This window comes from Perognathus longimembris, chromosome 3 (genome assembly GCF_023159225.1).
Source record: "Perognathus longimembris pacificus isolate PPM17 chromosome 3, ASM2315922v1, whole genome shotgun sequence".
Classification (NCBI taxonomy): Eukaryota; Metazoa; Chordata; class Mammalia; order Rodentia; family Heteromyidae; genus Perognathus; species Perognathus longimembris.
Genome location: NC_063163.1, coordinates 91496161 through 91522993, shown reverse-complemented (window position 1 = coordinate 91522993; position 26833 = coordinate 91496161). Strand labels below are relative to the sequence as shown.

Below are 26833 nucleotides of genomic sequence, written 5' to 3'. Positions count from 1 at the left end.
GCCTGCTCATAACTCAACTTCATGGAGTTCTTATGATGCGCCAGGTATTGTGTTGGATGCTTAGCATTGATTCCTTCTCACAGCAAGCGTAAGAGATCATGTATAATTCTCCCATGATCCATAAGGAAATGAGGGTCAAGGAAGTGCCTCAAGGTCTCAGCATGAGTAGGAAAATATGGACGAAGGAGCTGAACACAGTAAGAATGTGGAACTCTCTTCATTGGCCACACTAGCCTTGTCCTGAACTGCCCTTGCAGGTGCTGGCTTATAGTAGTGAATTCCTCCCTCCCTCCCTCCCTTCCTTCCTTCCTTCCTTCCTTCCTTCCTTCCTTCCTTCCTTCCTTCCTTCCTTCCTTCCTTCCTTCTTCTTCTTTCCTTCCTTCCTTCCTTCTTTCCTCCCTTCTTTTCTTTCTTTCTTTCTTTCTTTCTTTCTGTCTCTCTCTCTTCCTTTCTTTCTTTTGTACTCAGTGGTGGGGCTTGAACTCAGGTCCTCGGACCTTCTTTGCTCAAAGCTAGCACTCCACTACTTTGAACCACAGCACCACTTCTTATTTTCTGATGGTTAATTGGAGATGAGTCTTAATGGACTTTCTTGCCTGGGCTGGCTTTGAACAATGATCCTCAGATCTCAGCTTCCTGAGTAGCTAGTATTACAGGTGTGAACTGCCAGTGCTCGGCTAGTAGTAAATTTCTTAGTGAAGCAAGTGTTGTTTCTGTCTGTCGAGGTCTGGACACTGAGATCTAGAATTTAAAGGGTGGAGAGCTGTTTCCTCTGTATGACTTTTTCCTGCCTTCAGCTCCCATTCCTGACATTTTTGCTTCCTATCTGGTGAATGAGCCTGGAAAGAACTAAGTCTCTGAGCCATTTAGACTTTTGCACTAGTGTTCAAGTGTGTTTCCACTTGCCTGCCCACCCTCACTGGGAATTAGGAAAAGAGTATCATTTAGCTTATTCCACCCAAGAACCCCTAGTACAAAGGTAAAAGAGGTGGATATCTGGCTGGGAATGTGGTGGCTTAGTGGTAGAGTGCTTGCCTTGCATTCAATTGCCCTGGATTCAATTCCTCAGTATCACATAAACAGAAAAGGCCAGAAGTGGCGCTGTGGCACAAGTGGTCGAGTGCTGGCCTTGAGCAAAAAGAAGCTCTGGGACAGTACCCAGGCCCTGAGTTCAAGCCCCCAGGACTGGGGGGGGGGGGGGGGGAAAGAGGTAGATACCAGTTTCAACTTTACTACTAAAGCAAATTAAGAACTCCTCCACTTTTTTTGGACATTTAACCTTAATAACCCTTATCATATTTATTTGACCTGTTTTGAAAGGCTAGTAAGTAGTAGCTTTTTTTTAGTACTGATATTGGGGCTTGACCTCAGTGCCTGCATTCTGCCCTTTAGCTTTTTTGCTGAAGACCAATGCTCTACACTTTGAGCCAGAGTGCTACTTCTGGTTTTCTGGTAGTTCATTGGAGATAAGAATCTCATAGACTTTCCTACCTGGTCTGGCTTTGAACCATGATTCTCAGATCTCAGATTTCCTAAGTAGCTAGGATTACATGCATGAATCATCAGCATCTGGATTTTTTTTTTTAATGTTAAGATTGAATCTACTCCCTTGCATGTACTATGCATACATATCACTGAGCAAGTGCCTCAAACCCAACTCCCTGGCTTTGAGACCAATTTGTGCCTCTGGAGACATTTATGTTATTTGCATTTTCTCTTCCTCTTTGTCATTAGAACTTGGAAATTGGAATTGGAATTTAGAAAGTCTTGCAAGGAGACAAAGAGGAGGAGGGGCTAATGACTCCAGTCTTTTTTTTTTTTTTTTTTTTGGCCAGTCCTGGGCCTTGGACTCAGGGCCTGAGCACTGTCCCTGGCTTCTTTTTGCTCAAGGCTAGCTAGCATTCTGCCACTTGAGCCACAACGCCACTTCTGGCCATTTTCTGTATATGTGGTGCTGCGGAATTGAACCCAGGGCTTCATGTATACGAGACAAGCACTCTTGCCACTAGGCCATATCCCCAGCCCCTGACTCTAGTCTTTTTAAAAAGTTTAAGATCTTATTCGAGAGACACAGGGTAAAAAAAGAGAAATAACTACAAAAGCAATACTTGCAAAACTGTTTGGTGTAAGTGAACTGAACACCTGGGGGGGTAGGGAAAGGGGGGGAGGGAGGGGGGCATGAGGGACAAGGCAACAAACAGTACAAGAAATGTATCCAATGCCCAACGTATGATACTGTAACCTCTCTGTACGTCAGTTTGATAATAAAAATTTGAAAAAAAAAGTTTAAGATCTTGTGAGAAAGTGATCTCATAGTTAGTTATTGTCTACCATTTGCTATGGCTGCATCTGTTGTAAGCCTGTGCTTGTTATGGGAAAGGTAGCAAGTGGAGGAGATCCCTGGGCAGTGTCTATACAGAGCCCAGGCTGCAGAGTGCACAGATCTGGAGTCATTATAAAGATAAATGTCAGCCTGGTGCTGGTAGCTGATACCTATAATCCTAGCTACTTAGGAGGCTGAGATCTGAGAATCGTGGTTCAAAGCCAGCTCAGGCAGGAAGACCCATGAGACTCTTATCTCCAGTTAATCACAGGAAAAGCCAGAAGTAGAGCTGTGATTCAAGTGGTAGAGTGTTAGCTTTGTGCAGAAGGAGCTCAGGGATAGTGCTTAGGGCTAGAGTTCAAGCCCCAGAGCCAAAAGAAAAAAAGGTAATGTAGGTAGCTGTGGGTATCACTCAGTGGCAGAGCACTTAACACACTATGCCAAAATAACAATAATAATAACAACAACAACAACAACCCAGGTACTGGTAAGCTCATGCCTATAATTCTAGCTTCTCAGAAGGCTAAGCTCTAAGATCACAGTTCAAAGCCAGCCCAGGCAGGAAAGTCCAGGACACTTTATCTCCAATTAACTACCTAAAAACTGGATGTGGAGCTGTGGCTCAAAGTAGTAGAACACCAACCCTTGACAAAAAAGCTCAGGGTCAGCACCTAGGCCCTGAGTATAAGCTGTTAGGCCTGTCTGGGAGAACAGCCCCCTCCCCACTTCATCTTCAGGAAAGACAGCACATAGCCTTACCAGAAATCACCTGCCTGAAACCAGTAATCACCTCTCTGTAAATCACCTGACTGTGAGGAGACAAAGGACCCCAGACTCTGAGGTCTCTTCTTTATCTGCTGAGGTCACTTCCTGAACCACCCCAGTCAAGCCTCCTTTGGATGAGGAGAGGTTCCCAATGCTTTCAGATCACTTCCATATTCGCTGTAGTCACACCTCCTCTCCCCCTTTCCCTATATAATGCCTCTCAATCACAAAGTCTCTTCCTCTCTTCTTCTCTTCTCTGTATATCTCTATCTTGTGTGGCCAGCAGTTTGCTCCCCCCCCCCCAATAAACTCTTTTCTGCCTGAACCATGTGACTATCTCCTTTCAGCAAACCATATACAAGCCCCATGACCTCTCTCCACATACAGAAAAATAATAATAATAAAGAGAATTTAGGTACATAGAGTGGGTAGAAGTCATCTGGAAAGTATTTTCCTCCACTGTTAAGCACTGCTGCTTTAGATAAAAAGCATCCCTTTGATCCATATGGACCAACCAAGCCTTAAGAGGTCTCATCTAGAAACTCCCTAAGGTGCAGGTAGTGGGGTGGGGGTGAGGGAATGCTTCTCTCTGGCTCTGGGATTTGCCCTAGAGCAGGCCCTGCCCCCCAGGAGTCTGTATGTCTGCTCTGTTCTTCCCATCCATATTCCTTTCAGGAAGGTCACGCAGCACAATGCCAGCTCTGCCCCTGGACCAACTCCAGATCACCCACAAGGACCCGAAGACAGGAAAGCCGAGGACTTCACCAGCGCTGGTGAGCCAGTGCCTTGAGGCCGTTCAGCCTGATATTATCAACCTTGCAATTTCAGAAGCAAAAGTAAATTCCTTCCTTATCTGTTCCAAGAATGACTGAAGGCCATGGTCAGTAATTAAGTAGCTGAGACCCTACTAAGCCTTTTCAGGCCTAGTGTGGAAGTTTCCTTCTAAGTAGCAGCCTGAACTTGAGTAGTAGTTTCCATGTCATCCCCCACCCCTAAAAAAAAATTTTTTTTAAGCATTTGCTTTATAATCAGTTCAATGGCAGTTTGACTCAGCCCAAGCTGGGCTCCAAATGCCTCCAAAGCTCAGTTTGGAGACTGGACCCTGGGTGGGTGTTAATGTTTCAGAAAGGACTTTTGCAGAGCTGTCTAAGCTGCTCTCCACACCTGGATGGGGACACTGATCTTAGAGGTAGGGCCCTCTTTTATCTCACCGGGGATAGAAGTGCCACATACAGCCTCAGCCAAGGCCTGTGAGACTGAAAACTAAGGAGGCTGTGAACCTGCCGATTCCCAGCTGCAGAGAGAGATTAGAGCCGTGGAAAGGTGCCAGGCTACTCGAGGAGACAGACTCAGGGACTCCAGTCCCCATACCCACTTGTTGATTTCCCAAGAATATGAGTTTACTTGAACAAGGTGAGAAGAAGTATTTTCTAGAGGCTTGAGTAAAGTTGTGGGAAACAGGAGGTGGGTGTTTTATTTCTTGCCTTCTGGATGGTTGCTTATTACTTCCTCAACAGTGTCTAGTAATAATAGCTAACCTATATTAGAGTGCTCACTCTGGGCCAAGCCATTCTAAATGTTTCACCCATATTATTATCTCATTGAAGCTGAATCCTAGCCCTGTGAACAAGTATTTTTATCATCCTGATTTAACAGATAAGGAAATTGTGAGTCCAAGATCATAGAACTACGAAATCAGGAGAGACAGGATAGAGACCTGACCCCAGAACTCATACCCTAGATTTTTTTTTTTTTTTGCCATTAAAACTCTTATTTCCTTTTCACAGCCTTTTTATTCATGGAAGGTATTTGCCAGAAAACTAGTATTGTGGTATTGTGCTCTTTAACAGGTAGCCATTTGCCACACATAGCTTTGAGCACTTGTAGTGAGTATGACTGGTGTTTAAAATGTGGACTGTGAAACTGTTTTGTTTTGTTTTTTTCTTTTCTGTCTCTTGCTAGTCAGGATGCAGTACTCCTTGGGCCAAGCTCCAGCCTTTATCACTGTGTCACTTTTCAAATAAGGTTTCGTTTTTGTTTATACCTAGGGGCAGCCTGGATTGTGATCCTCCTATTTATGCTTTTCATATATCTAGCATGACAGGTGTGTACCACTATGCTCAGCTTTTCTTATTGATTGAGGAATGCTCTCCCATGTACACACAGGCTGGCCTCAAACTTCGATCCTTCTACTCACCACTTCCCAAGTAGCTAGGACTACAGGTGTGACTCCGCATCCAGTGGAGCTACAATTTTAATTAATGTATATGAAAATAGCCTCATGGATTGAGGGCCTACTGGGCTGGCTATAGAGACAATATAGACACTAAGTTCTGTTAGGTGATGCTGGTGGAAAGTTAGTAGTTGAGCCTGACTGGTGTTGGAATCTAAGTTTCTGCCTCAATCCTTCTCTGTGTACCAAATGAACACCTGGGTTAGCTCTAGACTCAGAGAGAAGGGACCTGGTTCCTTTCCCTAACTCTAACTTAGTGCCCAATGCATAGTAGGCAGCTCTCAGGAAATACTTAGTAAGCCAGGCTTAGTGTCAGGTGCTGGAGTTACAAAAAGAGAAGTTATAATTTCTACCCTTGGGGAGCCCATCACTTAAGAGAAGCATGGACAGTGTGTTCAGGATTGGGGTAGACATGTGACATGAGTGCAGAGCCCAAGCTACTGATTCAGACCTGGGGGGTGGGGGGAGAATTGGCAGGACAAGAAGACCTTCAGATGACTTCCTGGATGAGAGGGATTCTGAACAGGATGTTGGAGGGTGAGTAAGCACTAGCTGGACAGAGTAGGGACAGAAGGGAGGTGCTGGAGTTCTGAGGGAGCCTGGCTTACACCGCTGTGAGTGATTGGAAGAGGCAGCAGAATAGAGTGCTAACAAGGACAAGCTGTGCATTCATCTCACATATATCTGGCAGGTTCACTTTGTTAAGCAATCAGAATCCAAAAGCAGGTGAGCGAATGCTGAGCTTGGGGAGGTAGCAGAAAGAATGAAATAGCCTGTGAACTCCCACTGTGCTTAGCACGTAGTAAGCACTCTTGCAGTAGTGATTGTGACTGTAGCATTGACTGAGGGCTAGGGTGAGAAGAGGGACAAGCTGAGGGAGGCAGCTGCCTAGCTGAGGAAGGGTCTTTGGGGCTGTACTGAAGAACATTATTCTCTAAGATTGCCATGGGAAGTCCCCACCTGCCTTTGTGTCTGGAGTCCCCACTTGGGACCCAAAGATCCCCAGCTATGCTACCTTCTGCAGAGTGATACGTGGAAGTGTTTCTTTGGTGGCTGATGTTTAAATGGTGCATGCTTGAAGGACCCATAAGAAATACTCCTGGAGCAGATTGAGTGGGTGCCCTCCTGCAGACAAGACTCAGATACGCGGAGCCTTTGGAGAACAGTGCAAAACGAGTTCTTATCAACATGCACCGAACTTTGATGGGCAGGGAATGTTCTCAGTTTCCCAGAAGAGGCAGAACCTAAACCAGGCTTCTGGGAAGGCTCATGAACCTTGATAGGCGAGGTCACCTCACAGTAGAGGCTCCCTTGTTGAGCTTGATATTCAGGGTTGTTAATTTCATTCATTCCTTTGTGAAAATGCATATACAGTCAGCTTGGTGCCAGGCACTCGCTGTTTCAGAACTGGGGGAACTCTGCAAGCAAAGCTCTGACAGCCAGTGGGGGAGACAGCTGAGAAGGTGGCCCCCTTTTATGTACCTATTAAGGTATCATTGAAGTGCAGTAAACTTTAATTTTCTCAATGTCAATAGTTTGGTTGTTTGTTTGTTTTTTTGGTGGTGGTGGTTTTTTTGCCGGTCCTGGGGCTTGAACTCAGGACCTGGGCACTGTCCCTAAGCTGCTTTTGCTCAAGGCTAGCATTCTGCCACTTAAGCCACAGCACCACTCTGGCCTCTTCTGTTTATCTGGTACTGAGGGCTTAATGCATCCTAGGCAAGCACTCTACCATTAAGCCACATTCCTACAGAACCAACGCCACAATGGAAACAATTTACATTTCTCCCCCCCAAAGTCTCCTTTGTGTCCTTCTATAATCCATCCCTTCCTCTGTCTCTGGTTCTGTAACTACTGGCCTGAAAGCACTTTTGTTCTAGTTCAAAAGATGTCACAGTCAGGTCAGCACAAAGCACAAATATTGGGAGAGAGCCCACATGGACCCCTGATCCAGCAGGGATCAGGTTCATGGAGGCTTTCTGGAGGTGGCAAGGTCAGATCCAGGGTCCAAAGGACAAGCAGAGAGATCGGGATACAGACGACTACCGTAGGCCATTTAATAGGTCTCTTAGGTAAGCAGTTTAAGACCTGTCTTACTTGTTGCCTTAAGCCCAAGACTTTAGGGAAGGTCTTGGACTTTAACGAGTCTCTATTTCCTCTTCTGGAAAATGGGGAGAATAGTAGTTTAACTAGTTATATAAGAAAGAAATTGACCTGCGCAGCAGCCAATCCAGGGCAGGTCCTCAATACGTGATAGCTTTCCTTATTGTCATTTAGCACCCTTCAAATCCGTCTCCCCGTATACATTCCGTATATATTCCATTACGCTTCTATCAAAATGCTGCTTCTTAGCCAGACATGGTAGCTTATACCTGTAATTCTAGCTACTCGTGAAGGTGGCTGAGATCGAGAAGTTCAAAGCCAGGCAAAAAGTTGATGAGATTCCACCTCAACCAACAAACAATAGTAGTGCACATTTGCTGTTCTAACTATGCAGCATAAATAGGAGGATGCCAGTCCTGGCCAGTTAAAGCAAAAGTGAGACCTTATTTGAAAAATAATGAAAGCAAAAAGGACTAGAGCCCTGACTCAAATAATGGAATGCCTACCTAGCAAGTGTAGGGCCCTGAGTTAAAACCCCAGCTCATGCGTGTACACACACATACACACACACACACACACACACACACACACACACACACACAGACACATGTGTATGTATGCAGTTTCTTCTACCTACACATCCTTTTAGCTTAGCTGATCTGTCTGCCCTGGGAAGCCATCCCTTGTCCTCCAGGTGCTCTTAGTTTCCTTCCACACTCCCATGATCCTCTGTCAAGTTTGAGCTATTACTTCTCTTCTGGGCTCCTTGGTGGCCTGGTTATATATCTTCCTCTCTGGAGTACCTGAATGCTTTATTCACATATCCCCAACTCTAGGTATAACGGGTCTCCCATAGTTAATATTAGTGGGATTGTAGAGGGTGTGTGTGTGTGTGTGTGTGTCCATCCTGGGGCTTGAACTCAAGACCTGGACACTGTTCCTGAGCTTTTTTGCTCAAAGCTAGCACTCTACTACATCAGCCACAGCTCCAGTTCTAGCTTTTTTGGTAGTTAAGTGGAGATGAAAGTTGCATAGACTTTCCTGCCTGGTCTGGCTTCAAACTTCAATCCTCAGATCTCAGTCTCCTGCATAGCTAATATTACAGATGTGAGCCACTGGTGCCAGGCAGCAGCCTTTTTTTTGCAACAGATTTGGAGCTGGCAGCCCACTATATTAGTAAGATTTAAATGGGAAAGAGTCCTATAGACCCCTGTGCTCAATGGCCCTGATGAATCCTTGTCGAACCCAGTGCCTCCACAGTTTGCAGACTTGCGCTGGGCAGTGGGAAGGCCTCAGTGGTTCTTAAGGAGGCTAAACCAGCCATCTGGATTGGTCTATATCCCCTGGCCTGACAGAGGACTCCCTGTCTGGGGACTGTGGTTGATAACACACTGAGACATTGCCTGGCCTTCCTCCTATTTCCACTTGCAGAGAAAACTACCCTTGTGCAGCCAAATCTTCTCCTCTTCATGGTGAACAAAGCAAGGTCTGTTCATAGTATGGCCAGGGCTGAGAGAACTGTGACTCAAAGCTGAGGCCAGCAACTACTTGATTAGCATAGTTTCTTTCATAAAATTAGTGAGAAAAAAACAGTGATTTGTACATCTATGTCAGAAAGTCCAAGCAGATGTGAATGAACAAATGCATCATAAAACTGTATTTTAATGTAGATAACTTGAGAAGGCCTAAGAGGACTCCCTTCCCCACTTCCCAGGACGCAAGTAGAAGGCAAGTGGCTTCCTCTGGGAAGGCACGGGGACTAGGAGAATGATCCTAGATGACTCATCTGTATAACATTGTTTTCCTTCCTTCCCCCTTCCTCTTCCTCTTCTTCACCCCCCCTTCCTTCCCTCCCTCCCTCCTTTCAATCTTTTTTTTGTGGGGGGTAGGGACTTGAACCCAGGGCATCACTCATGCCAAGCACATTACTCTGCTACTGAGCTACACCTTCCTTTTGAAGGAAAAGGTGCTTGTCTCTAACTTATACTTTTAAAACAATTAAAAACAATACATGATCATTATCTAAAAAATCAGAAAGTATATTCATTCCTCAATCCTCTCCCCTAAGATAACCACTATTAGTTTTGGGACTTTTGTCCCCACCACTTTGTTTTTGTAAATCTGTACCAGTGATCACAAGTTCAAGGCCAGCCTAGGCTACCTGTCTCAAAGGAAACACACACACACACACACACACACACACACACACACACTAACAAACACAAATCTGTACCAGAGTATGAATATATAGACTTTAAAAACAAACCATAAAAACCCTGATTTTATTAATAGAACTTTGTATTCTGCTTTGTCTTCACTTAACCTTTCCCCATGTCATTAAAGCCCCCAGAAACGTGGTTTCTAACAACCGTCTTGTGTTCTCTGGGAGCAACCACCCCCCCCCCCTTTGTTAGATACACTTGGTTCTTTATGTTGAAAGCTCCTTGGAGGGTCACCAGGTGGAACAGCCAAGTGTTGTCGTCGCTGTGTGTTGGCAAATGGTCCCTCACTGACTAACCTCTGCCACGTTAACACGTGGTTTTTGGATCCCTAGCACCCTGAGCAGAAGGCAGACCGGTATTTTGTGTTATACAAACCGCCCCCTAAAGACAACATCCCCGCCCTAGTGGAGGAGTACCTGGAGCGCGCCACCTTCGTAGCCAATGACCTCGACTGGCTCCTGGCCTTGCCTCACGATAAATTCTGGTGCCAGGTAACATTCTATCAAAATTAATGCTAAGACAAAGCACATGACATGCCGTTTGGTTGGTTGCTAGTGTTTTTCTCCCCCCACCCCATCCAGGAGGTGCTTTTTAATTAATTATTTATTTATTTAGTCTACTTCTTAGCCTGGATCCTTAGCAGCAAATTGTTGTTTGGATTGCTCTGTCTCATATCACACTCTTAGTGATGATTACACAGCTTCTGAGTGTCATTTTAAGAAACGTGTGTGTAGCCCTGGGCTCATTCATACCTCCTAGGTCCCTTGGGGTTGGAGTGTTTGCACTAGGCAAGGGCCGATGGGCAGTGAGCCCCTGTGCAGTCCGCTGCAATCGCTTAGCCATCAGTCCTCGTTCTCCTCTGTCACCTGGCTTAGGTTATCTTCGATGAGACCCTGCAGAAGTGCCTGGACTCCTACCTGTGTTATGTGCCCCGAAAGTTTGACGAATGGGTGGCCCCCACCCCTGAGGTTGCAGATATGCAGAAGCACCTACACCGAAGCGTTTTCCTCACCTTTCTCCGCATGTCCACTCACAAGGAATCCAAAGTAAGCCTCTGGTCCCATGACAGGCCACCACCTGCCACCTAACACCTCTGTGTTGGCCTCCCCACTCCTGGGAAGGAAGGGAAAGGAAGCATCAAGTTTCCTCTTTGTCTCCTCTTCACCTTTATTACCACCATTGAGGAGGAAATCTGTGCCACCTTCCCTAGCCTCTAGTTTACCAACCTATCTGCATTACACCCAGTGTTTTCATCAGTGGGCACTGAGGACTCTTTGCCAGGTGATATGAGCCTTTGCTCACATGTCACAGGGTGAAGACGCCAAATTCTGACTTTTTAAAGGAACTTATATACTCTTTTAAAAACGCATTACTGAGCTGGAGCTATACCTCAGTGGTTGTGCTCACCTGCCTAGCATGCATAAAGCTCTGGATTCTATTCTTATTATTGCAAAAAAAAATCATGCTGTCTAAACAACTCAAACATTACAGGAATATCATATGGATATGGAATGTCTTCCTAAAAGTCCTCTGCCCCAAAGTCACCATTGTCAGGACTGAGAGTGTAGCTCAAGTGGTAGTACACCTGCCTAGCAGGCAAGAGTCTGAATTCAAAACCCAGAACCTCAGAAACAAAAAACAACTGACCAGACTGGCCACAATTAAGGTTCATGATTGTTCAAGAAATTATTTTCCTTGAGGGAAGGAAGAGTTTTAAAAATAGGATCTTGGAGCCAGGTGCAGTAGCTCATGTCTATAGTCCTAGCTCTTCAAGAGGCTGAGATCTGTGGATCAAAGTTCAAAGTCAGCCTGGGAAGAAAAGTCCATGTGAGATTCTTATCTCCAACTAGCCACTCAAAAACCGTAAGTGGTGCTGTGGCTCAAGTGGTGGAGTGGAGCCTTAAGTGCAAAAACTCAGAGACCATACCCAGGCCCTAAGTTCAAACTCTAGGACACACACACACACACACACACACACACACACACACACACGCGCGAAACAAAGAAAAGAAAACATGTTTTTAGTATGTAGGTTTTCAGATAGTATGCATATGCCTGTGCAGATCTTTTACAAGTGGACTATCGCAAATCCCATCATCCAGCTTCAACACTTACTGATATTTTGCCGATCTTGGCAGGCGAGGGTTTGGCCCTCTCTGGACTTACTCTTTTTCTTGGAGTATATTTTTTGCCATTCTAGACATAGGGCTGATTTACTCACATATATCTCAGAATGAAACCCTAGGTAACTTATTTATTTATTTGCTGGTTGTTGAGCTTGAACCCTGGGCATGGGTGCTCTCCCTGAGCTCTTCAGCTCAAGGCCAGCACTCTACCACTTGAGCCACAGCACCACTTCTGGTTTTTCTGGTTGTTAACTGGAGATAAGAGTCTCAGACTTTCCTGCCAGGGCTGGCTTTGAACCATGATCCTCAGATCTCAGCCTCCTGAGTAGCTAGAATTACAGGTATGAGCCACCAGTGTCCAGCTTCCTAGGTAACTGTTTGATGGTAGGTTTTTGCTTCTATTTCCACTCAGATAGAATGGCTGCTGCCCCAGGGCTATAGGCATGTCCATGGTACAGACAGATCATAGTCAATGAGCCAGTCCTCACTTTATAGGCCTGCAGGTTGTTTTCATGGATTTGCTATGATATTCAGAGTTTCCATACTTTTTTCTTTGCACTTTCCCCTAGGATCACTTCATTTCCCCCTCTGCATTTGGAGAAATCCTCTACAATAACTTCCTGTTTGACATCCCAAAGATCCTGGACCTCTGTGTGCTCTTTGGGAAAGGCAACTCACCACTACTCCAGAAGATGATAGGTGCGTGGGACCTGCAGCCTAGCGGATGCGCAGACAGCACCCACCTGCCCAGCCCAAGCCACAGGCCAGTGCCTAGACAGCCAGGGGCATCAGGCAATAGATATGAGTAGTGCTGGGAAATTACTTTATACATATATGAGTACCTATTCTGAAAGAAGTGACTAGATGGCAACTGGGAGGCAGGCCATAGGGCCATAAAATGTGCCAGAGAGTTGCTCAAGGATCTGGAAGTCTTAGTGTTCATCCAGGTATCAGTGAATGTCAGGAATGCAGAAGTTGGCTTTGGCACTGCAAGTCAGAATAACAGTGGCAGCTGGTCTTTGAAGTGTAGCACTGAGCCCCAGCACAAATCACATCTGTTATCTCCATTGGATCCTCACAGCAGCTCTCTGGGATAAATGTCATCACTCTCCCCATTTATGGATGAAGACTGAGGTTGAACTGCAAAGGATTTGACTAAGAGCATGCGACTAATAAGTAGCTACTTGGGGACCTATCCCTGTAGCTCTCATTCTTTTTGTTCTTCACTTCATGGATAATGGTTCCACCTTAAAATAGCATGATTTACAACATTACTGAGATCAGATGGGGATGAATTTCAGAGAGGAATTTTGAGGTTTTTTTGTGTTTGTTTTTTGCCACTGCTGGGGCTTGAACTCAGGGCCTGAGCACTGTCCCTGGCTTCTTTTCTTTTTGTTTTGCTCAAAGCTAGCACTCTACCACTTGAGCACCACTTCTGGCCTTTTATATATGTGGTACTGAGGAATCAAACCCAGGGCTTCATGTATGCAAGGCAAGCACTCTACCACTAGGCCATATTTCCAGCCCTCTTTGAGGTTTTGAATGACATAGATGTCAGCAGTTGGAGCCCATCAGATGATCATGGGCTAGATGGTTCAATCAGAAACAGTGATGGTAGGATGTCATTCAGGTAATGCTTCAATGTATTCCTCCCCCAGTTGCAGCTTGAAGCCTTCAGGGACAGCTTCACCTGGGCACTCCTGCCAGTCTCTTCATCTTGAGCCTGTAGGATACAGTCTCCTAGATATCTGCTTGCAAAACTGAATTAACCTTCATGAGAATCTCCCTCCCTTCCTCTCTGCTCCTCCCTCCTTTGTCTCCATCATTTTCTTTTCCTTTCTTTCTTTTTTTTTGCCAGTCCTGGGCTTGGACTCAGGGCCTGAGCACTATTCCTGGCTTCTTTTTGCTCAAGGCTAGCACTCTGCCACTTGAGCCACAGCGCCACTTCTGGCCATTTTCTATATATATGTGGTGCTGGGGAATCAAACCCAGGGCTTCATGTATACGAGGCAAGCACTCTTGCCATTAGGCCATATTCCCAGCCCAAAGTAGAGAAGTTGCTATTTTTATTTTTTGGTCTCCATCATTTTCTTCTCTTCTTTCTTTTACTTCATTTCCTCCTCCCTTCCTATAGCTCCATTTCCTTCCCTCCCCTCCCTTCATTGCTCTATCCTTTCTTTCTTCCTACCTTCTTTCTTTCTTCCCCCTTAATAGATAATATATGTTAATTTAGAAAATTTTGGATCAAGCAAGGTGATTCATGTCTATAATCCCAGATGTGCCAGAAGCATAGGTGGGAGAATCATGATAAAAGAATGGCTGTAGGCAAAATGTCTAAAACTGTCTAAAAAATAACTAAAGTGGGGGCTGGGAATGTGGCTTAGTGGTAGGGTGCTTGCCTAGCATGCATGAAGCCCTGGGTTCGATTCCTCAGTATCACATAAACAGAAAAGGCCAGAAGTGGTGCTGTGGCTCAAGTGGTAGAGTGTTGTCCTTGAGCAAAGGAAGCTCAGGAGGGACAGTGCCCAAGCCCCTGAGTTCAAGCCCCAGGACTAGCAAAAAAACACACCCAAAAAACGAAAGTGGAAAAGGGCTAGAAACATGGCTCAAGTGGTAAAGCACTTATGTAGAAAGTATAAGGCCCTGAGTACAAATTTCAGTAATGTCACGAAAATATATTCTTAGAAGAAGATAAAGTAAAAGAAGCAAAAAAGTAGATACCACAGTCTACAATCATTTCTCTATGCTTTTAAAATATATTAGCTTATAATAAATACAAAATTTTAGATTCAGCCGTTTCATTGAAACTATCTCTGATTTCTTGTTCATCTACTTCTTTGTCTACTTCTTGCCTGGTCATCTGTTAATCTTTTTTTCCTTTTGCCTAGGAAGACTTTTCATGATGTTATTCCAGAATGAAAGGGTGGAGTTAGGGGCTGGGGATATGGCCTAGTGGCAAGAGCGCTTGACTCGTATACATGAAGCCCTGGGTTCAATTCCCCAGCACCACATATATAGAAAATGGCCAGAAGTGGCGCTGTGGCTCAAGTGGCAGAGTGCTAGCCTTGAGCAAAAGAAAGCCAGGGACAGTGCTCAGGCCCTGAGTCCAAGCCCCAGGAATGGCAAAAAAAAAAAAAAAAAAAAAAAAAGGGTGGAATGAGCAAGCAATAAATAGTATGATTAATTAGCAAACTATGATGAGGATGAGAGTGGAATGTTTCAGGAGGGCAATGAAAGGAGACAGGAAGAGGGAGGTCTCAGGGTCCACGCTGGACAGGACTCCATGCCAGGCTTCAGCAACTGGGAAGCAGTGTTACTAGCAGGCCCTGAGTTGAACTGCCCAGATACTGCCAGTTCCTGGCTATGTCAGCAAGCTTCTCTTAGCCTCAGTTTTCTCATCTGGAAAAAGGAAGGACCTGCAGTCTGTCTTCCCTCTAGGGTGGCTGTGAGATTAAAGAGGAGGTGTGGGCAGCATGCTGGCAGGACACAAGCACTTGGCAAGTGTGAGCTCTGCTGCAATGAGGGGGGCAGAGCCTCTACGAGCTTGGAGCAGGGCATGGAGCCATCTGGTTACAAGGTTAGCCTGGCATCAGGCAGGTGGAGAGGGTGGAGACAGGACACCATGCAGGAGATGAGCACTTCAGCATGGGTGTGAAGGTGAGAGCCTGACTAGCTACTGAAGCAGAAAAGGACATCCAGGAGGCAGATTAAAGAGGGGCTTGGTGAGGTTAGCTGGAAAGAGAAGTCTTACCAGTTCTGGAGAAAAGCATTGATTACAGAGAAAAGGCCCTATGGAAGGTAGGGGCATATTTGTGAGTAGATAGGAGGTCAGTGTTGGATTTAGTGGGGCTAAGATGGTGGCAGAGATTCAGAGGAGATGAGAGTAGATTGGTAAACCTCTACCTGCTGTCCCTTTTGAGTCACTGGCTCCTTTCTCTTTCCATTTTTTGTTGGTTTTTGTTTTGTTTTGTTTTGGTTTTTTGTCCTGGGGCTTCAGCTCAGGGCACTGTCCCTGAGAGCTTCTTTTGCTCAAGGCTAACTTGAGCCATAGCTCCACTTCTAGCTTTTTCTGTTTTTGTGGTACTGGAGAATCGAACCCAGGGCTTCATGCATGCTAGGCAAGCACTCTACAACTAAGCCACATTCCCAGCCACAGGATCCTTTGAGGATCGGATGAGAGATGAGAGATGAGTTTCATATATTTCAAGAATGTTTTTTGTTTACTTAACTATGAGTTTCATAGGTTTCAAGTGTTTATTTATTTACTTAAGCAGCACTTTGTAGTCCAGGCTGTTCTCAACTTGCTCTGTAACCCAGGCTTGTACACCACTACGCCTGGCTAGAAGTGGCTTTTTTTTCTTAGAGTTAATTGTATTTTTATCATTATTATTAATCAGATGTGCCAAGAGGTTATAATTCCACATATCAAGTTATAGAAGTGTTTTTCAAGTGTTCTCAGACCCCAGCTTGAAAACCCTAAGATAGCTTATTAAAGAGATCCCCTTCTTTGGCTCCTGGAGGATGATTAACACTCTGACCCTCACGGTCAGGCCCTATGCCTTTGTGTTTGGAGTAGCAGGCACCCACGAGGGGCCTGTAGTCAGTGTCTCTCTTTCTCCTTTACACACAGGCAAGTGTAAACCAATGGCTCTCTTTTCAACCCTGAAGCAGAAGGCAGAAGGGCAGCCTTCACTTTCAATACCCGAGAAATTCTTGAGCAAAGCAATCACCTATAAGAGGACTGACAAAGAAGAATGAGAGAAAGGAAACTGACTGATTGTCCTGTGGGTACAAGCCCAGTCCTTACCCTGCCCTTTTTTTTTTTTAATCTTCAAGGCTGGCATTGTGAGTCAGCAAGCATACCTTTGAAAGCTTTTTAGTCCATCTCTCTTGGAGCTGCTTTGCAAACCAGGAGGAAATTGGGTCATGGCCCCTGCCTGAACTGTGTTGATCTTTTTGGCTGCAATTCCATTCACTCTGGGCTTCTGAACTGCTTTTGCCTAAAAAGTAGCAGTTCAAATGATGCCAGGCTGACCCTTACCTTTGTACTATTTTTTTTAAGAGATCAAAAGCTAGAGAGATCTTCACTGTCATTGGAATAAGAAGAAGAGGAAAGGGACCCAAGACGATGCCAAGGATAGACTGAAATTTGAGCTATCTTGTTGCTTAAAAAATGTGGCTGTCACTGAGTCTCTAGCACTGGCGGTCCTAGGAGAAAGTGCCTCCCCCATGCTAGGAGGCTAGGAGGCCATGGAGAATACTGTGTGGCCTTGAGGGTTGTGGGAGGAGACCTTTCCTGTTTGCCTGCATCAGGAAACACTGCCTGGAATAGGTGGCACCTGTTTTATAATGGAATGAGCCTTGGCAGATCCTTCCAAAGGGGAGACAAGGCATGTTGTCTGAGGTTGAGGATTGGTTTGAGGGAAAACTGATATGGAGGATGAAGAGTAGCCCAGGATGCTGGTAGCGTCCAGATCTCACAAAGACTTCTGTGCCATGGTCAGGAGTTCAGACTTGAGCTTGAGGATCAGGATAGGAAGGTGTTACAAAAAAGGGCAGAGGCTGATGGGGTGGGAGGGTAGCTAAAGCATTTCCTGCCTGTCTCGAGGAGGCTGTGGGTACCGATGGTTCAGATACAGCACAAGTTCTAGAATCAGCATCCACCTAGAAAGGGTAGGAGGTGCTGCACAAGCCTGGGCTGGGAGAACACAAGTTTCTAGAATGAAGAACCAAGAACGAAGTGACATCCAGAAAAGTGTTGATGGAAAAATCTAGCTCCCTAGTGACTTGCTTACTCACCCAGCCCCAACAGACTCCAGCATCAAGCCAGGATTATCAATAAGGAGACTGTAGACAGATCTGCCCAGAGAAGAGGACATACAAAATTCAGAGTAACTGACTACCACCTTAGAGACTGGGGTTACAGAGGGAGGAGGAGTGCCTCTTATGGGCACTGACATTTCTCATTGTCATGTCCCCCAGCTAGCTGTGATTCTTCTTCCTTCTTTCCCTCCCCATTTGGACAGTGGAACCCTGGTGTCTGTTCCAGCTACCATATGCTACAGCATGCGTCCAGCAGCAGCAGTGGAGACAAGCTCTATCTTATCCAAACAAATGCAGTGGCTGTTGAATCCATCTCCAGGCCCCTCTTAACCCTCTAGCTTGGAGTAGAAAGGATGGTGGCTGGGAATGTGGCTTAGTGGTAGAGTGCTTCCTCAGCACCACATAAACAGAAAAGGCCAGAAGTGGCACTGTGGCTCAAGTGGTAAAGTACTAGCCTTGAGCAAAAAGAAGGCAGGGACAGTGCTCAGGCCCTGAGTTTAAGCACCAGGACTGGCCAAAGGGTAAAGCTAAGCATTGGTGGTTCATACCTGTTATCCTAGCTCCTTAGGAGGTTGAGATCTGAGAATTGCAGTTCAAAGCCAGCCCAGGCAGGAAAGTCTGTGAGATTCTTATCTCCCATTAACTACCAAAAAGCTGGAAATGGAGCTGTGGCTCAGAGTGGGTTGAGCAAAAAAGCTTAGGAACAACACTAGGTCCAGAGTTCAAGCTCCAGGACTGCCATCAAAAAAAGGCAAAGGGTGAAACGAGTTTCAGAGAAATTTCTTCCTGGAATCTCCTCACATTTTTGGAGACATGGCCTGGCCACAGCTCTAGATTATTGTATCCAGGTTTATTGAGCAAAGAGATCCTATTTCCTAATTTTCCTGGATGACTGACTCCCACTCCCAGAGCCAATGCTGTCATACAAGGAGAGCTCGTAGAGCTCTAAAACAGTGGTCACTCCCTGGGGATAGGAAGGTAAACCAGTTTGGCCAGGGCAGGTCTTTTACCAATGCACTTGGCAGAGGTGCTTAAAAAGTTAAATTGTATTGAACAGGGCCCTTCCCCAGCCCTGGAGAAGTTTCTAGGCTCAATACCAGCAAGGTCTGAAGCCTTGTCTTAGGTCCTAGCCACAGACAGGCCTATGAAAAGGGAGAAATATCACAGATCATACCAGCAACTCTGTAATGTGCCCCCTCCACTCCTGCCCACCTTTGTCTACCTCTCACTTCTCTCTCTTCTTCTAGGAAATATCTTCACCCAGCAACCAAGTTATTATAATGACCTGGATGAAACTATGCCCACCATTCTTCAGGTACCAGTACTTGGTCCTGCCTGCCTGGGGGCAGCGGTGGGGGGTGGGGCTGGGAAGGCAGATCCTCTCTCACTTCCTGGTATTATTGACTTTTCTAGAAAGGGACAGGGAGATGCTTATTTTCCACCCCACTCTCTAGACTCATGTCCCTAGGCAGTTGTTTCAAATTCTCAACACTAAAATCTAAGGGCAGTCTGATACTCATTCAGAAAGAATTTGTCTGGCACTTTGTGTTGTTTGCCAATAGCTATATGCCTTTAAAGATATCCCCCTAAGAGACCTGTGTTTTCAAATAAGAGCTCCAGTTTTATAAAATCATTAATTTATGAAAGTACTCATTGAAAAGTACAGAAAATATTTTAAAAAGAATACTACTACCCCTAAGAGATGTCCACTGTTCTCAGGAGCTTTAGAAATAACTTCTGAATGCTAGCTTGCTTAAAGAAGGGCGCTGTCAATTCAGTTTTACTTGTTTTTGTGACGGGCTCTGTTCTTTCCTCTTCATCACTTTGTCTTATAGTTCAATATAGCTCCTAAAAAGCAGACCCAAGGGGCTGGGGATATAGCCTAGTGGCAAGAGTGCCTGCCTCAGATACACGAGGCCCTAGGTTCGATTCCCCAGCACCACATATACAGAAAACGGCCAGAAGCGGCGCTGTGGCTCAAGTGGCAGAGTGCTAGCCTTGAGCAAAAAGAAGCCAGGGACAGTGCTCAGGCCCTGAGTCCAAGGCCCAGGACTGGCCAAAAAACAAAACAAAACAAAAGCAGACCCAAAATCTACAGGGATCCAAGGACCCATGAAGGTGTTTCTCCAATATTCACTATCATATATTTGCCCAATCTCTCCCACATACTTATGATGGAAGTTTTGGTGTTTGTTTCTTTGTTTATGTGTGGGTGTGACATGCTAGGGGTGGAACCAAGGGCTTCATGCTTGCTAGGCAAGTGCTCTCCCACTGAAGCACACCCCAGTGCCACATCTGTGTTTTGGGCCCTCTCCACAATCCTTTGTTTCTGTCTCTGCCCCTAGCCTCTGAGAAGGTCATTCATTGTCTCAGTTTCCCAGGAACTTTGGGGATGCCACGATTTTCACAGGATGTAGGCAACCCCATCTTACTTTTCACAGGTCTTCAGCAATATCCTCCAGCACTGTGGATTGCAAGGAGATGCAGCCAGCATCACACCCCAGAAGCTGGAGGAGAAAGGACGCTTGACACTCAGCGACATGCCACTCCTGGTAAGGTCGCCCTCCAACCTCACCTCTTTCCAGCTGAGTCCCTCCCCCTAGAGCCTGGCTCCCTCACAGCTGGGGAAATTGCCATGTTCTGTGCCCACTGGCTTCTTTCCTTGCTCATAGCTCCTTTCTCTGACTCAGAGGCTATTTTGTCCCATCCCACAGATTATGAGCATTTTTAGCAGGCTTCATTTGTGGACAAGAAAGAACAGGGCACTAAAATTCAGAGGCCAGGGGTCTAGTCTTCACTTAGATCTACACAGCAGGCTCATTGGGGTGTTCATCTTTGAGTCAGTCATTGATTCAGTGAATTTATATTGAGGAACCACTAGTACATCTAGCATGTCCAGCGTTCTGCTGAGCCTTGGGGTGGGGGGGTCAAGCAGTAAACAAAAGCAAACATGGCACCTGTCTCAGAATTTACCATCTATAGAGGATGACAGACAGAAGGCAGGCATTTAAGGGGCCTAGATGTGTGCCAGGCACTGCACTGAGCACTGGAGGTGGCACGCTGAGAGCCACCCTTCTGGTGCCTGCCATCTGGTGGGAAAACAGCCATTAAACAAGTATCTCAGAAGAGAACATGCCAGGGTCTGTGGCACAAATCATCTCGCTTCTCTGAGCCTCAGTTTGCATATCTGTAAAGATCCTTTCAGTCAACTACCTGCATGAGGATCTGCAAGGCAGATGAGCCAACACGCCATGTTCTGTTTGCCTTTTCAGAATGTAGAGGAAATGATGGCCCATAGTCCTGTTTTCACTGAGAAAGAGCATTCTCTTGGGGGCGGGGGACCGGAGTTCAGGGGTTGACTTTCCTTCAGAACAGAAGATACTGTACTACCATAGCACTAGAGGTGACCTTAGCTATTACCAGGTGTGAGCCCACTGGGGCTGTGGTGTCTGGCTCTGAGGCTTCAGCCCTGCGGTGGATCCATTATCTCCTTCCCCTGCCAGGTCCAGCCCTCACTTGATCTCTGCAGAGTGGTATGTGGGGCCAAGAATAATGCATTGGTTTTTTCTCTCTTGGCCACAGGAACTAAAAGATGTTATTCTCTACCTGTGTGATACCTGCACAACGCTCTGGGCCTTTCTGGATATCTTCCCTTTAGCTTGTCAGACCTTCCAGAAACACGACTTCTGTTCCAGGTACAGATGAGTTTTGGCTGTTGAAGTAGAGGAGAAGCTCTGGTCCACTTATTGACTTCACACATATTTAGTAGGTCCTTATGTCAGGGTAGAAGACAGAATAAACCTTCTGAAGGGAGCCTACATTTTAAATGCCTTCTCCAGTTTGGGCAAAGAATAGGCCAGTAGCAGAAATTCACACAGCAAGAAGAAGGCAGTTTTCTACTCTGTTTTAAAGTCTCCTCGGCAGGTACAGGGAGTGATAGTAAGACCTGGTCTCAGCCTCCCAAGTCCATCCCAGAGGAAGCAACCCAGGTGCTTCTCAGGTGGGGACAGGGGGTGATCCTAAAGGTCTCAAGTGAGCTAGAAGCTTCTCAAGAGGCTAAAGCAGGGGGATTGCTTACACCTGAGTTAATACCAAGCACTCTACCACTTGAGCCACAGCACCCACCACTTCTGACTTTTTCTGAGTAGTTTATTGCCCCGGCTGGCTTATAACCACGATCCTCAGATCTCAGCCTCTTGAGTAGCTAGGATTATAGGTTTAAGCCACCTCTGCCCAGCATACATCCCATTTTCTTCTGTAGTACTAGGGATGGAACTTAGGGCCTTACCTATGCTGGGCAAACTCAGTACCACTGAGCTCTACCCCTGGTACTCCACTTTTTAAGAATCCAATGCTCAGATATTGTGAGTACTTCATATAGTATTTGCATTTCACTTTTGTACTTAACTGATATTGCCATGGCAGTCTGTAAAGCACGCTCTATCTTTGGCATCGCTGGAGAAAATTCCATTGTATATATGGGTACCAAACCCCATGGATGGACCTCTAGGCTTTTTTCAATTGTTTGCTATTATCCTCCTCCACCCCTCCCCCCAAAAAAGAAAAATGCTACCCAGAATAACTTAACACTTATCACCTTGCACTTTGCAAGGCTTCATTCCTAGAAATGCAATTATAGGGACAGATGGTATATGCATCTTTATTTCTCATAGATCTTGCCAAATTGCCCTCCATAGGAGTTGTTCCAATTTACCCTCCCACCAGCAATATATCCTGGCAACAACTGAACCTGCTTGAGCCAAACTGCCCTCTCTGGCCTCCACTGGTGCCATACCTAGGAGCGCCTGCCTCTTTTGGCTTAGTTACCTTCTACCACATCTGGTAGTGCAGTAAGATAGATGTTGCTGAAAGGGACAGATAATTATTTGCAAAGCAATTGCTAAGATTCTGCATCTTCAGCTTTAGGGAGCCTAGGATGTAAGCACAAAGAGCTACGAAGAGGCAGGTGCACAGCGGTGCAGGATATTCTGTATACAGCACATCTGGTTTCCCCTTCCGAAGGAGGAATCCTGGGAATGGGCACAAACCAGAAATGCCCAGGGAGGAGGAGAAAAGGAGAACTGGGGCCAGGCCTGAGAGAAAGCCAAAAGGCCTGGAAGCATTGATCCCTAGGTGGACAGTGAGGGCCAATATGGCTGGGATGGAGAGTTTTATTTCTTTCCTTTCCTTTTCTTTCTTGTGGTAGTACTAGGGTTTGTTCTTAGGGTCCTGAGTTTGCTAGTGAATATTCTACCACTTGAACCACATACTCAGCTTTGCTTTAGTTACTTTTCACATAGGGTCATATGTTTTTTCCCTAGACCACCCTCAAATCACAATTTTCTTACCTATACCTCCCAAGTAGCTGGCATGACAAGATCACCACAGTCATTTTGTTTATTGTGATGAGTTTCACAATACACACCTGAACCAGCGAAGAACTGAGATTCCCCCTATCATCATCTCTCAAGTTGCTAGGAGTACAGGCTTGATCTACCACACCCAGCTCTAGGGTTTAAATTAGGAAAGGAGTGGGAGGGGTAGGTGTGATATGGCCAGAGTGAGAAGCAAAGCTGAGTAAACTGTGTATGCTGTGGTGTATACTGAGTATACTGGGTCAGGTATTGGTGTACAGGTATGAAAAAATCTGGTTTGCTATCATATGAGGTATGTTTATTAAATGTTGTTATATGTATATTTTTGAGACAGGCCCTACTATGTTGCCTAAGCTGGTCTCAAACTCCTGGGCTTAAGCAGTCCTATCTCAGCCTCCCAAGTAGCTCATTTTGCATATGTATATATAACTTTTTTCCTTTTTTAGTGATACTGAGGTTTAAACTTAGGGCCTTGAGCTTGCCAGGCAGGAGCTTTATTACTTGAGCCATACTTCTGCCCTTTTGACAATTTTTTATTGCTTTGTTTTCCAGAAAACTGGAAGTGGCACTATGGCTCAAAGTGATAGAGTACTAGCCTTGAGCTCAGGGACAGTGCCCAGGCACTGAATTCAAGCTCCATGACCAGCACCAACATAAAGTCTCATGGACCTTTCTGCCTAGGCTGATTTTTGAACCATTATCTTCAGATCTCAGCCTCCTGAGAAGCTAGGATTACAAGCATGAGCCACCAGCACCTGGCTGGCTTTGGTTTTTCAAGAAATGGGATATCTGTGAACTAACTCAGTTTTTACCATGTATGCTTCCATAGACTAGCATCGTTTTACGAAGTGGCAATTCCTGAATTGGAGTCCGCAGTCAAGAAGAGGAGGCTTGAAGACAGCAAGTAAGGCTGGAATGATAGGAGGATGTAGTGTGGAAACACAGGCCCTGCCTTTCCTCGCTGCGGCACCCCTTCTCTAAGACAAGGGGGTGGGACCACGGACTGTGTGTGTGGCTTTGGGTTCACCCTAGCAGCCTCATGGACCCTGCATGTTTTATTCCTAAAATTTGGGGGTGAGAGAGTTCTGCAGATTGAACCCTGGCCTTGTGTGTGCTGAGCACCTGTTCCACCATCAAGAGAAACCCCCACCATCTGCCCTTTCAACTTTTCTTTTTCCTAGTACAAAGTTTGAACTAAGAGTTTTGAGCTTGCTCAACTTGCTTGCTTGTGGCTAGTACTCTACCACTTGAGCCACACTTCCAGTTCAGTATTTTGGCTAATTGAAGATGACCTTTCTGCTTGGGCTGCCTTCAAATCTTTATCCTCTAGGTCTCAGCCTGCTAAGTAGCTAGAATCATAAATGTGAACCACTAGTACCCAGCAGATTTTGTTGTTGTTGTTGTTGTTGTTAATTAGTACTCTATAAAGAACCATGTGAGGATCTAAGGAAAACAATTTTAACAAGTACAGAATTCAGTGCTAAGTGTGCAAAATAGATTGGACAAAGTCCTGCTTGGTAATTAGATCTATTAACCCAGTGCCCAATCCCCCGCATTGTGGCATAATTGGATGGCCAGCCCCTGCATTTAAGCCCTCACCTCATTGGTTGCTTTAAGCGGTTAGTAACTAAACCCATGCTCCTGACCTACTGTTAAACTGAGAAGTCACCCTAGAGCCAGCTGGTCCCTGGCCCCTGCAGCCTTTTGCTACTGCTCCCAGAAGTGACCTATAAGGCCCTCTTAGCCATGGGGAGGTCCCTGCAGCTGAGGAGAGCTCCCTCCATGTCTGCTTATCTCCTAAATCTATTTCTCTTCTCTCTCCCCCATCAAAGGCTGCTGAGCGATCTGTGGCAGAGGCTCTCCCATTCCAAGAAGAAGCTACTGGAGGTGTTTCACATCATCCTGAACCACATCTGTCTTCTTCCCATCCTAGAAAGCAGGTGAGGGGAGCCCCTGGCAGTGCCTCCAAGCCCAGCAGGAGTGTGCTCACCATCCCACCTTGCCCCTACCCTCCCCGCCTCTGGGTTTGCTAAGCAGAGATGGCAAGCCCAGAAAAATGCCTCTTTCCTCCAAGTGGCCAGAGCCTTGCCAAGGGGCAGGGTGGGCAGGGAAGGGACCTGCAGGTTATCTCACATTGCATGGGTTCACCTTCCCTGGTGTCTTGTTCCAGCTGTGACAGTGTTCAGGGCTTCATTGAAGAGTTCCTTCAGATCTTCAGCTCCTTGCTGCAGGAAAAGAGGTGAGTGTACCTAGGCTGGGAGCAGCCGTGACCCCATCGGTGCTGGCCACAGCCTAAACGTCCTGGCACTTGTAGTTGAGTAGCATGTGCAGGAAGTAACCTGCAGCAGTGTCCTTGTGGCCCTAGCCCTGACCCTGCTGTCTGTTCTCCATCCTGCAGGTTCCTCCGGGACTATGATGCACTCTTCCCTGTGGCTGAGGATGTTAGCTTACTACAACAGGCCTCATCAGTCTTGTATCCTTGTACCATAGCCCATGGGGACAGGGCCTGACCAGATCAGACATGACCTGCTTGGACCATAAGGACTATGAAAGGTCTAGCCTGAGAATACACAGGTCAGCCTGCTGTCACTAGAAGCACACCAAGGCCTCAGCCCCCTTGTTTAGAGGAGACCACTGCTCTAGTACTAGAGCAGAGTGGTTACAGCCATGCTCTCTCTAGTGTCTCATGGGTGGCTGGGTCTGGGCCATTAGCGTGGACTTGGACCTGCCCCCATGGACCTCACTGCAGAAGGGGAGATGGACAAATAGAGTGTTACATGACTGGACTTAAGCCTGCACCTCATCTAGCCGAGCTAGGTGTCAGACTGATGCCCATGCCAAGAATAGAAGGAATGACAGATGTGCCAGCTGCAAGCTAATAGAGGACAAGGGTACTCCAGGGATTGGAGGACAAAGGACTGGTTCTTTTGAGGAGCAGATTGCAGGGTGTGGCCTGAGAAGGGTGGTGGTAAGGCAGGTGGCCCTGGGCCTGACAGACATGCACAGCCCTTGTGTGACTCTCACTGTGACATTGGACAGTGTCCTGCGAGCACTGGGGAACATGGAAAGCTGTGCGGTGGAAGTTGACATGTGTACACCTGTACCTAGAAAGACTGTGTGGCACTGGCCTGGGACCCCCAGGGGTCCAGGGGCTGGAGAGGAGGCTGCTGTCAGCCTCCAGGAATGGACAGTGGCGATTGGGAACAGAAGGAAAGGGAGAACATTGGTGGGAGTGCCCAGGGTAGTGGAGCAGGAGGGGAGACAGAGAGGAGCAGTCTCTAGGCCATTTGGTTGCTGAGTGAAGCTGTTCCACCTTGCCTCAGGGACCCTGTGAGCCAATGGCCTTTGCACCCCATCTGCTAATTGGATAGGAAGTCTAGTGACAGTGACCCTGCCAACTCTCCTGGCTATCAGTACAAAGGAACTGCTGCTAGCTTGTCCAAAGATCATGTCTTTGTCTAGAACTTCTTTTGACTAAGTGACAGTAGCTGGGTTTCAAGGTCTGCTGTTCCACACAATCCTGGGGTCATGACACCCACTGGGTCAACCCAGAAGACCCTTGAGGAGCCAGATATTCTGATGCTGGGTTTGGACTTAGAAATCACTCTGGGGGGAGAGTGATTGCAGAAGACTGAGCCATGAGAAAGAGAGGCCTTAACACAGCCTCTCAGGGATGAGACACGGACTGCCTACATCCTCCAGGCCGTGGAGAGTGCATGGGAAGGGGTGAACAGACAGAAAGCCATGGATGCTAAAGACACGTCGGCGGCGGAGGATCCTAATAGAGTGACAGCAGGAATGTCCTCACATCCAGAGAACTTGGAAGAAGTGGAGGTATGGTATTGGGCTTCCCCAGCCCCTCTCTG

At 46.4% G+C, this 26833-nt stretch overlaps 1 protein-coding gene across 2 annotated transcripts in view; it reads left to right on the top strand.

Annotated features, from left to right (window-relative positions):
- Ascc2 (activating signal cointegrator 1 complex subunit 2) overlaps window positions 1-26833 on the top strand; it is a 42503-nt gene that overhangs the window by 2035 nt on the left and 13635 nt on the right. Inside the window, exons 2-13 of one of the 2 annotated variants that reach the window (XM_048343260.1) lie at window positions 3764-3861; window positions 9976-10134; window positions 10519-10689; window positions 12339-12468; window positions 18840-18907; window positions 20034-20144; window positions 21175-21287; window positions 23797-23871; window positions 24800-24907; window positions 25138-25206; window positions 25366-25440; window positions 26639-26801. In XM_048343260.1, the coding sequence (XP_048199217.1) occupies window positions 3781-3861; window positions 9976-10134; window positions 10519-10689; window positions 12339-12468; window positions 18840-18907; window positions 20034-20144; window positions 21175-21287; window positions 23797-23871; window positions 24800-24907; window positions 25138-25206; window positions 25366-25440; window positions 26639-26801 (1323 nt within the window). In that variant the 5' untranslated portion in view covers window positions 3764-3780. The remainder of the gene's footprint in view (window positions 1-3763; window positions 3862-9975; window positions 10135-10518; window positions 10690-12338; window positions 12469-18839; window positions 18908-20033; window positions 20145-21174; window positions 21288-23796; window positions 23872-24799; window positions 24908-25137; window positions 25207-25365; window positions 25441-26638; window positions 26802-26833) is intronic. The other variant, XM_048343261.1, reaches the window with a different exon arrangement.